Source organism: Manacus vitellinus, unplaced genomic scaffold (genome assembly GCF_001715985.3).
Source record: "Manacus vitellinus isolate BGI_N305 unplaced genomic scaffold, ASM171598v3 scaffold_0_pilon, whole genome shotgun sequence".
Taxonomy (NCBI): domain Eukaryota; kingdom Metazoa; phylum Chordata; class Aves; order Passeriformes; family Pipridae; genus Manacus; species Manacus vitellinus.
Genome location: NW_021938789.1, coordinates 16510412 through 16522849, shown reverse-complemented (window position 1 = coordinate 16522849; position 12438 = coordinate 16510412). Strand labels below are relative to the sequence as shown.

General features: G+C 36.8%; 1 protein-coding gene across 1 annotated transcript in view; it reads left to right on the top strand.

The window, feature by feature from the left end:
• The window catches only part of ARAP2 (ArfGAP with RhoGAP domain, ankyrin repeat and PH domain 2), a 117360-nt gene that overhangs the window by 19475 nt on the left and 85447 nt on the right, over positions 1 to 12438 (top strand). The window contains exons 7-8 of the mRNA XM_018068149.2: positions 3061 to 3181; positions 5828 to 6009. Coding sequence (XP_017923638.2) covers positions 3061 to 3181; positions 5828 to 6009 — 303 coding nt within the window. The remainder of the gene's footprint in view (positions 1 to 3060; positions 3182 to 5827; positions 6010 to 12438) is intronic.

Sequence of the window (12438 nt, the reverse complement as noted above, 5' to 3'; positions counted from 1 at the left end):
ACTACTCCCATACCAAGTGCATTCATGTTTCCTGCGAGATGGATACTAGCATGTTCCTGCTGTTGCTTGTGTGTTGTTACCTTGAGATCATCATAAGCAACTATTTGCAGACCCATCAGGAGCTGCACAGAGCTCAGGAGATAATTCTCGTAAATGATGAGGGTAGTTATACGGCTCGTTGCAAGTCACTGCATGTCTCCCCTCCTAGCTAAATAGCTATATATATATATATATATAAATAAATATATATATAAATGGGGAAATGGTTGTTTTAACTTTAGATCTTAATGGCGAGTTCTGTCTATTCTAATTTGTGTTTGTCCCAGCATGTTCCTACACAGACAAGCATGTTATAAAGCAATTGCTGAAATTTTGGTTTCACATATCAATTAAAAGTAGTTCTCAAATGGAAACCAATCCATACTGATATTTTTCTGGTTATTACAAGCAGATAAGAGTAGACTCAGTGGAATACGTTGGACTGTATTTGAAAATAAAAGTTTCCATTGAAGCAGCTAGTATTAAAAAAACCCACCAAAACATTCTGCTTTTCCTCCAGAAAGTTGTTCTGTCATATAACTTTTTAGCAGCTCTAAAACTAGTGAACACCACTCAGTAATAGAATAAATATCTGTGAGGTTCTTGGCTGCATTTGTTTGGTTTTGTTTTCTATATTCTTAAATAATTCACCTAATTTCTAGTCTGAAGCATTTCAAAGAGAGATACTGTATCTTGATCAACAAGGGCTTTTTAACAGCCATTATTTTTGCACATGAAAGAAATGCTACTGCAGAAGAAAGATTGATAAATTATTATAGTTTAAACTGTATTTGAAAATATGTATGCTTTGGAGAACAAAGCTTTAAAAAGGATGATGGATGATTGTTTAAACAGCAAAGCAAAACTATGCTCAGCTTAAAAGGGAACTGACTTTTTTTTTGAGCAAATGAAATAAAATAGTTGTGACTTCCAGCAGTCTGAGTTATTCCCTTACAGTAGTACCAAATACAGCCAGTAGATGCCTGCAAACACCATAATATATTTATATCTGAATACCTACAGAAATAGTACATGTAATAAGTTTGTTTTGCCATTAGAAGGATCATTAGTTAACATAATATCTAACTTTATTACAAATATGTTAAAAATCACTCTTTTGAAAAATATAGCCGTAATAAAAACAGATGTACAATATTATAATCATTCTATTTCTTGTGTGTAACTACAGTAACATGCTTTTGTCTGCTGTATTTCTGCTATTTATTTATTTGCTAAACATTTACTGACATGTATTAGTACCTCAAAGGGGAACAATGTAAGAGTATTTATTTGGTGAAAATCATTAGTATATTAAACTCAGTAAACAAAAAAATGATCCAGTGTATCCTTCATGCTTAGCATTCACAGTAGTTCCGTAAGTCCTTGTATGAAGTCTTATAATTTATACTTTGTGAGGAAAGTTATTGCAGTACAAATTCTTTATGGGGAGCTGACTGTTGGACTGTTACTGCATCTGGAACATAAATTTTAGCAGTATATCTGAATTGTCTTGGTCAGAAAACCGATTGATCAAAGCATAGTGGGGACAGGAGTAGCATTAACTCTGGAATCCAGAACTCATGCAGATGTATTTCAAAGTGCCCATCTGCTTGACCTTTCCTCTCCTCCCCTCTCCCTCCCCCCCAAATACTTAGGTTAGTTAGGTTAAAAGATGAGCTACTTGAAGAAGGTACTTGTAGCAGTTCCTTTTTCCTATCTTGCTTTTTTGTCCAGGTCAGTTGTCCTGATTCCTAGTTGGAAATTTGCAAATGTGGGGAAAATTTGCACTGATCCCAAATTATTGTGCTTTAACCCCAGCTGGCAACTGAGCCCCACACAACCACTCACCAGCCACTCACTCACTCTTCCCCCACTGGGAAAGGAGAGAGAATTGGAAGAATAAACATAAGAGCTCATGGATTGAGATAAAGAAACTTTAAGGGGCAAAGAAAAATCTGTATGTGGAAGCAGAGCAAACCAAGGAATTCATTGACCACGTCCCATGGGCAGATAGGTTTTCAGCCATCTCCAGGAGAGCAGGGCTCCATCCCACTAAATGGTGACTCGGGAAGACAAGCTCCGTCACTCTGAACATTTCCCCCTTCCTCCTTCTTCCTCCAGCTTTATATACTGAGCATGATGCCATATTGTAGGGGATATCCCTCGAGTCAGCTGTCCCGGCTGTGTTGCCTCCCAGCTTCTTGTGCACCTCAGTCTCCTCACTGGTGGGGTGGAGTGAGGAGTAGAAAAGGCCTTGACACTGTGTCAGCACTGCTCAGCAATGGGTACAACCTCTCTATGTTATGAACACTATTTCCATCACCAAACATAGCCCTATACTAACTACTATGAAGGAAATTAACTGTATCTCAGCCAAAACCAGCACACGTGTATAGCAGAAAAGTACATACCTGATCCAAGCTAGAGCATTCTTATTAGTACTGACAGGAGAATGTATTTTTCCAGAGTGATGCCCCCTTTGTGTTCAAATTTAGGGATAAATCAGTGAATTTACTTTTCTTATTGGCTAGCCATTGAAGGGGCAGTGTGGGGGGAAACAGAAGAAATGTTTAGAATGCCTGGAGAAAGCACAGTTTTTTTCCTATGTCTGATTCTATCCTACGAATGTAATGATTATATGTTTTTAAATTATTTTTCTGTGAGATAGTAAATGTAATTTACTTTGGCATAAAAATGCAAATTTTGGAACGTTTGATGTTTTGCAATATTAATGCCATGAGACAATTTATGAAGTTGTATCTCAAATATACACATTCTATTTCACCATAGGATTTTATTCTATTTTATAAGGTAGTAGATGTGGATAGGTCCAGAACAATGAAGTTGGTGATGCTTAAGGTAGTGGTTTACTTATTATACAACTTTATTATGTGTAGAGACCTTTTAGGAGCACAGACTGTATATGTGAACTTCCTAAACACTATGACAAGTAGTATTACCTGAGAGAAATTTAACATTCCATGAGAGTTAATAAATATTTCTATTCCCTTTCTATTACAGGAAGTGTTCTCAAAGGGAATAATACTGCTCTCTGCTATAGCAACAGTAAGAGTTCATGGGGAGAATAAATTTGAAGTTGTCACATCCCACAGGACTTTTGTTTTCCGTGTGGATAAAGAAGGTAAGTAAAAAATGTGTAATTCTAACAATTGCCAAAAAAACATGCAATCACTGCTGATAAATTATGTTTGTGAAATAGGTCTAGTTATATTACCAGAAATATTTCTGCAATCCAGCTGGTTTGAGCTCATAAAGGGAAACTGAAGATAACTGTAACCTTTGTAAGTACAACTGTAATTGTTGGGGAATGGCTTTTTAAAATATCAAAATGAGAAGACTATTTTCCCAACTCTTCTGCCTCCTCCCCCATCTTTCCCAAAGATTAATTTGTTTGGACTTTCCTCAGGTCTCACTAGCAGCTCTTACAGCTAGTGTGCTCTGAGCCATCTCCTCCAAGTCACCACTTAATACAAAATTCACAAAGAGACAATGAAGTTGGTGGCTGGAATGTGATGCTGTGATCAAAGGAAATCAGAGGTTTTCTGCCTTATACAGTATTTTCAGTCATGTGTTGATAGAGAATAAAAATTCAAATTGTAGTAAGAAAGTTAGTATCCCTTCTAATTGAATGCTCTATCAACCTGCTACTGTAATATGTGCAATCAATATCAGTGCATGTATGATTTATTTACAGAAACAATCAAATAAAAACGAATACCTAGAAAAAAGAGATATGCAATGTGTATTTACAGCAGTACATGCCAGAGCCATTATACCTAAGAGTCTCTCAGCATTTCCATTATCAAATCCCATTTTTATGGGTTATAGCTTGGTTGTAAACATTTGCTGCAGGCTGTAAGAGGAGTGCAGCATCAGTGAGCAAATCCTTCTTATCAAGTTTGGCTCAAATAATTTCAGGCATTTCTATGCTTTTAGCTGAGTTTAAAAGAATGTATTTCTTTATTATTTTTGCATTTCTTTTCCAAATCTATTTTAAAAATTCTTTATAAATGGGAACATAACCATCTTGATGCAATACATTTTGTAAGGCTGCAATTTGCTTTATGGACCATTGCCTTTGACTACTATAAAAATATTTACAACTTATACTGACTTATAAAATATATTCAGAGCAACCACTTGTTATACATGAAATTCCATTTTCATGTAGTATATAACCGTCTTTGGACATAGTAGCCTGTCTGTAAAGCTGTTCACTTAAGATTAGAAATGTTTGTTGGGCAAGGAATTTGGTCCTTACTTACTCCAGAACTGGATGATATATTCATAGTAAAGTACGTATATAACCCTGCTTGATTTCTGTTATGTGCACAAACCTGTTTCTTCATGCTGTTACTTCTGTGGATTTGTGGTTGAGAATTGTTCTGGGACTATTCAAAGGGCACTTACCTCCTTTCAAAGATTTTGGAATGGAGACTTTTATATGTATTTTGATATATCAGAAAAACATATTTTTGGATGGATTTAAATATCTATAGGGAAAACATTATACATAATGGTTTGGACAGTTTAGGGGCATTCGGGGGCAAAAAATTAACTAATCGGGGGTTAGCAATGAGTTAGAACATAATCTGCTCAGATGCAGTGAGATTTGGTTAATTGGAGTGAAAAACACTTCTGGGGTAATTTGATGCCCTCAGCTATTCTAAAATACTTTGAAAAGATCACTGGAGTGTTTCAAGAGAGCATATATATATTAATACAAAACCTCTAAGAGGAACACTTGGATCGCATTCCCTGTGCTAGTCTCTCAGACTAGTCTTCCTCTTCTTCAAAGTGTTTTATGATGCTTAAATTTGTGCATTTTTTCTTTCATGTTGCAGACATTACAGTTATGAAGTAAGCACATTGTTGTTTTAATGTTGCACTTTGCAATGTTCAACACTATTTTTGCCAACTTTATATATACTGTGGATACAACTTTCCATTCCTCCCTGCCCCTCCCCCAATATATTTTATGACCTGAATCTTTCAGAGCAAACAGTTGAAATATTCATGATATTCCAATTGCATAAGGGGAGTCTAATTCATTCAGACTACTCAGCATTAAAGTATATCGATCTCAGTCTGGTGAAATATCTGAACATAGTGAATGAGACTGAGTGGAACTTTATTACTTCACCTCCTTGTGTTCATGTATTTGTAAGATGTTAAATTAATAATGCATGCAAAGATACTCAAACATTCGTTTTCTTGATTACTCAGTACCCTTGACAATATCAAGCTTAACCACCACACCTTAATGGAATAGATTGTAAATTGCCAAGTGTTTTTGCTTAGAAGTGTGGCCAAACATGGAATAGCAGTGGTGATGGCTTGCCTCTTTAATGACAGATGAAATTTAGACTCCCTGGTTTCTGCTTGCATAACTGCAGTAGTTCTTTCCCATTGATCTGGCTTCCAGAAGGTGAACATACCACCTGTCTACAACCTCAGTCTTTAAGCTGCCTGGAATTCAGCATCTTAGAATTAGTAGTCATGATTTTAAGAATCTCCATCATCAATTTATTTTGATTTGTGTGTTGATTGTTGGGAGTTAACTGAATGGCTGTCTTTGCTAACATCTCCACTGATACATATTCTCATTATTTTTATTTACACCTCCTCTTCAAGGTGAATCTCTTACATGGTATAGCTATACCATCAACCAGCATAGCATGCTAGGAAGAATGGGAAAACTAATATGTAGAGAAGAATGGACCTGCTGCTTAACTAACTGCCTTTGACTAACTTTTTTCCTGTTTAGAAGAAAGAAATGACTGGGTTAATACGATGCTCAATGCCTTGAAATTGCTGTCTGATAATAACTCTCAGTCTCGAACTTCTGTTGCCCCTGAGAAGAGCGGATACCTTGAGCTGAAGGGATACAAAGCCAAAATCTTTATTGTACTTCAGGGGAGTACTGTATGGATCTGCAAAAATGAGCAGGTAAATTTTTCATATGCTTTTTGTGAATGAAAGCTTATAAAGATGGTTTAACTAGTGAGTTGGAAATTGATGGCTCCTTGTGAATAGGTGCATTTCAATATAAATGCATATCTCTTTTTGTGTAGTACTTTATTGCTGCAATTCTCAGAAGGCTTCACAAAGCAGGCAAAGTATCATTATGTCTGTTGTACAATAGAAAAAAGCAAATATATAGTGAGGTGAAATGAAAAGCTCTGAGTGTCACAGCATGTTAGTGTCAGGGCTGGGATCAATTCACTCTTAAAATGTCGGCCATAAGCACTCAATCAGAAGGCCTATTTTGTGCACTGTTTTCAGTCTTTATTTACTGCTCTGTAAAGTGTGTTAAGCAGAAGCACATTATGGTATGTAACTGATACTTCAACTAAATGTTCAAAATGTTCTTTGTATTGTTGAGAATGTAGATTGACCAGTTTCTGTTGTGCACTGTAATATTTTAAACAAATATTTTAAACAAAGTAGACCTATCATTTCAACTCCCAAAATCTAGGGCTTTTGGTTTTGCTTTGGGTGTGACTATATGATAACATGAAGTACTTATCTGTGGAACTCTCTAGGATGGCATAGGTAGGGAATAAATGGAGATAGTTGGGTTCAATCAATGATTGTGTGAACTAGTAGAAGAAGTCTATTTCAGGACACTAAATGGAAGGTGTTGTTTCTGTGTGAGGAAATTGGTTACTCACAAGTAGCTGAAACCTGGAATGACATTTGGGGCAGGTATTTTTACATGTTTGTCTTGTTCTCAGTTTCTTTCAAATTTGTGTACAAATATGAATGGTCTCTTAGTAAGACTTTTCATTTTGGAGTTGATCTCACTTCCTCTCCTGTTACCCTCTTACGTGTGAAATTATTTGAGTGGGTTTGAGGGACCACGTAATGTTCAATATTATTCATTCCCAGAGAGGAGATTTGAGACTGAGAAAGACCTGTTTTTCTTTGTACTTACTGTACTCCAAGGAAGTTTTACCTTTTAGGTAAATTCTTTGAGGTCAGTCAACAGCCAACTAATCAAACGTGTTGTATTGTGTTTGCATGGCAAACATGAGGAGGGAAGACCAGCAGAGACAAAGTACCACAACCCCCATTCCTTATCCACCTAAGCCACTGAGTGGGGAAGAGTAAATCAAAAGGAAGAAAGGAGAGGTGGGAGTAAAGGTGCTTAAGATTTGCTTTTATTTCTCATTATCTGCTCTGGTTTGATGAGTAATAAATGAAGCTGATTTGCCCAAGTTGAGTCTGTTTTGCCCATGACAGTAACTGGTGAGTGATCTCTCTCTGTCCTTATCTTGACTCTCAATGATCTGTTATATTTTCTCTCCCCTGTCTGGTTGAGGAGTGGAGTGATATAGCAGCTTTGGTGGGCACCTGACATCCAGGCAGGATCAACCCACCACAAATGTGATACAGTTTATGGATTTATGCTGTTCTGGAACTATAACAAAACTCCACAAATGACTTAGATATATAATGTGTTACCAAAAGTGTATTTGCTATGTGCCATTTGAATTTAAGCCAACAGCATATGTTTTGCCAAATAAGCATCATGGAGAGAAATTGGTCTTCATAGTTGAGCACAGTACTCTTTATCTATACTGAAATCCTCAGTCTTGATTATTGTAATGAACAGGTGACCTCTCAGTTAGTTCATTTATTTAAGTAAAGTTTACAGCTGTACATCTTTAAGGAGGAACAAAACCAAAATGCAAACACCACCCCTCCATTCTGAGACCCTGTACTTCACTGAGGTTCCCTTGCATCAATCAAGTAGAAAGAATGAAGTCGACCAACCTACCTTACAGTCGTTGCTTGTGGGATGATCCACACTGTGCTGCAGTGCTCAATGTTACTTTTCCATCATGGGGTTTCCAAGTAATTTCATCAGTGAGAATCTATAGAAAGAATTCTCATCAGTGAAAATCCTCTTTTTGTGGATGTTCGTTGTTAACAACCCACTTTTCCCTTCAAAATTGATGCTTATTGAATCTTATGCCCCTGAATATTCTAGAGTGGTCCTTAGGGATGTTCTGAGCTTCTTGATTAAGGAACAAAGGTATACAGACTTGTGGAGGCATTTCTTTTCCAGGGTGATAGGTCATTTGAAACTAGTTAAGTCCCTCTTGAGAGTTATGGTACCAAATTTTTGCTTTCTTCTTTCTTACTTTACCTGAATATAACTGTTGGGAGCATCTTCCTTGCCTCGAGCAGAGGCATTCATCCTTTCTGTTGATAAAGGGCACTCCCAGCTCTGCCCACTGGGCTGAGTCAGTTTTTCTGAGTGTGCATGTTGATACAAAACTGTTGCAGAGCCAGTCCCTGTTGAAGGGTTCTTGATTGCTCTTTTCTACATTTTCAGAGTGCAGATTATGACTCAGATAATCCTAAAACTGCTCCCTCATCAATTTCTGTATTTACAGATTTTTTCTGAAATTGTTTTTTTGTGTGAGTGTGCATTTGTGTTGGTTCTATTACTTTTGCAGCTGTACAGTAGGTTGTGTCTGCTCTGCTCTTTCAGCATCATGGAGTTCAGAATTGCTTTAGCTGATCATGAAAACACACGCTTATACAACCTTTTTACTAGATATTTATTCCCTTCTACTATGTGGATGCTCTGCAGAGATCACTGACTGCAGTGCAGCAGAAGGCAAACCAAAATCAAGCCCTGAAACAGAATGGTTAGACATGCTGCCAGCCTGTCAACTCCTCCTGTGTGTATGAATATTGCAAAAAATGGTGCAAAAGCAGCTTCTTCCCAAAGCTTCTTTACTTAAAACCAAAAATAACAAATAGCCCTAAGAGGTTTCTTTTTAGATTCTCAGTTTGAACAATGTACTTTCTTTATGCAATTTCTGAATGTTTTGGAAAGATGAGAAATAGTTTCCTTCTTTAGGCTTTCATACCCTGCAATTCTTTTGGTACCTCTTGTGTTTTAATTTCAAGTGGAAAACCGAATTATTTTTACTGCAGTACTGAGGAAAACCCCAGTAATACAGCACTGGTCCATTAGAGGGCGCTGTTGATCTAAAAATATTTCCCTGTCTCAAGTTTGCACTTCAGCCAGTAATTACTAGGCAAATCTGTCCAGGGATGTCCTCAAATCCTGTTCATATTGGAATTCACATCCATACTAGAATGATTCCCGCAGAGCCTTAGAGGAGTTTATTATAACTGCAGTGCTATAAGACACCTATTTAGACTTCTTACAATGCTGAAATGAGATTGGATCAAGCTGATTCATTGATTTCTATTAAACGTGATAGAGAAGAGTCCACTGTTACTTTAAAAAAATTTTCTGCACTGTTAAAAGTGGAGAAGATCCTAAGCCAAATGCCAAATCCTGACATAACCACCATGAACTTTGTGAAGTTCAGACTGAGATCAGAACATCATGTCTCAGGCCCATTTCTAGTTAAAAAGTGATTGGTTTAGCTTGAACTTCTGGCAGTGATATAGTGCTAGTATGAAACCATCAATTTCTTTGACTCCTCATGTAGTGTAAATTTCTTAAACTTCCTGTCTGAAGCAAAAGTGAAAAATAAATTGTACAGAATCAATTTGTTCAACTTGCAGCTTGCTGAAATCCCCATTTCTGTTTCAAAGTCATTCGTGCTTGTATAAAAACATGTCATCTGATCCTTCATGACAGCTCAAGCATTGGCTTGAAATGTCAATCTGCTGTGGTAGTGCCAGTAATAACCTCCCCTCTGTTACCATCAGAAGGGCTGACAGGTGCTTGTCTGGTCTGCTCAAATGTACCCCCTTTGTTAGGTTATATTTAAGGTTCACTGATATGTAAAGTTGGGGGGGCCTAGGCATCATAGTTTTCGTGCCAGAATTTGACTTTGAAAAGAGAAATCAGGATCTTCTTTTTTACTGCTTTGGGTGGTTCTGAAATAGATGTATTTACCTGGGGTATCTGAGGAAACTTTGTCGAATATAAAGACCGTATGTATGGCCGACTGTGTGCCATAATTACTTGTGAAGTGTTTTCTCCATGCATGACTCCAAGTTAAAACTTGAATAGTGATGAATGTTCTCTCTGATATTTACAAGCAATGGTATCCATTATTTTTGGAGACCTCTTGTTTTCATTTTGACTCAATGTTCCTATGGATTTCAAAGGGTTTTATGTTTTGTCAAAGGTTGAAATGATTTGCTCTGTGGCAGATGGAAATGTTTTTTTGAGTTGAATGAACCAGTAAGAGTGCCTAGTAATTTTTGATTTCCTCTCTAATGCTAATGGTGCATTTAAAGCAAAACTGGACAACACCAAAAAATGTATTACAGGAAAGGATATTAAACAGGTAGAAGATGGCAAAGGGTAGGATAATGTAGAGAACTGATAATAGGATAGCTAAAAGGATGAGCCAAAGATGGTGCTTGAGATTGGCATCCTGAAAGAAAGGAAGTGATGTGGATGTTGGTGGAGGGAAGCAGAAGGGATGTGCACACATATCTCTGTGTGCATAAGAGCAGAGATGTGCTCTTATCCCTGTTAAGAAACACAGGCTTAAAGGGAGGTGTTTTTGAGCAACCTGACCTAGTTGAAAGATGCTGATATTGGGTACGTATTTCAAGGGGACTGGATTAGATGATCTTTAAAGGTCCCTTTCAATCCAAACCATTCTATGATACTGTGAAATTCATTGTGAGAGATGATGTGGTTGGGACTCAGGCAGCCTTGGAAGACTTGTGGCTTTTTGGTATATAGGAATGGGAATTTATGATACTCTAAAAAGGGGATTGTTCATTAGGAAATTTTCTGTTTTTCCCTGGAGAAAAGGGAATCCTAATTAATAATCATTAACATGATGAATGTGAAAGAGAAACACTTTAAAACCCCCCAAAAAACTAAAGTATCTGTTAAGCACAGTCAAAGGTGTCTAACAATGCATGGTAACCAAAGAAGAATAGTTAAATGAAGTCCTGAAGATACATAGTAATAATTGGTTGTCATGTTAAAGCAACATGAGAAAGTCTTTTTAATGTATGTACATTCTTTGGTGTATTATTGTGATTATATCTGTGAATATGAAATGAATCCAAGGTGGTGGCAACAGAAGTATGAAAGAAAATTGGGGTGAGGAGTTGAATGAAAGTTGAGAAGAAGCCAAAATAGTTACTTAAAGGTTTTGAGATTTAATGAGGAACCCTGAGCTAAGCAGCTGACAGTTTTGAAAAGGAAGCTATGGAAAAAGGTACAGTATTAAAGGCAACAAAAGAAAGCAGGAGGGGGAAAGAGAAGACCTTTCAGATGGTTGATAGATGGTGAGAGAAGAGAGAAGTGCCTAGTATGTACTGGGGCGTGGCGGTGGAAGAGGGAATTATTGAGAATGAGAGAAGAAGAAAAAGTGTAATTCTTGTCGCTATGTTCTCTCTGTTCCCCATCCTTGTCTCCCATCCTCATCCCCCCTGCCCCAAGAACATTTGTGCTTTTGGAGATTTTGGGGTGATAAACTGTTATTTGTAATAACTGGAAAACTCTCTGAAGAATCTGTACTGTACTTGATTGCTAGTGCAGACTGTGTTCAGGCATGTTTACAAACATATGACTGAACTTGTCCTGGAATGCCTTAAATAAGTGGAGTTAATAGAAAAACAAAAGAACATTTGCCCTTTGTTGTTCGATTCATTTTGGCTTTGCTCTTGCTTCAGAACAATACAAATCTGTAGCAAGATGTTAAAAAACAAAACAGAACAACCCAAAAATATACCAAATACATTAGAGGGGAAAGACTAATACGAAGAAGTGTTTTAAGATCATATATACTAATACATTGGTGGAATCAAATGTTTCAGCCTCTTTTAAATATGGTTGTTTACCTCAAACTGTAGCTGAGATGATAGATTAAGGTCATATTCCTAATTTTCCAGCAGTTCCTTAAGAAGTTCATTCCAATTTTCCACACTCAAAACCATGGCAATGATCAATTGCTGTGCATGACATCAGAAACAACTGAACAGGAAATAACTTGAATTGTCTAAGAAAGCTTAAAATCTTCCTTTTTTGCTTGTTGTAATACAAAATGGAAATCTTGTTGAGTGGGGGAGAGGTTTGTTGTTGTTCTGACCATTGCTTCTTCAATTTTAAACTAATTGCACACTTACTCCAGAAAAGATGTAAAAATGCATTTAAAATAATACATTGTTAAAGTGGTTCAATCAGAGAAGAAAAATGTGTCAGTGACTGCCTTTACAGGGAAGATCTGCATTTTACATTCAAAAATATTTTTGTGTGATGTTGCTCTAGGTTGTTGAATATATTATTAAAGGACATGGAGAAGGGCATAAACAGGACTTCTATCAAAAAAGATTTAAAAGTTAATATTAAATTCTTCTACATGCAGTTAAACTTTCACTCTATGAGGATGTTTTCCTGTTCATTTGTTT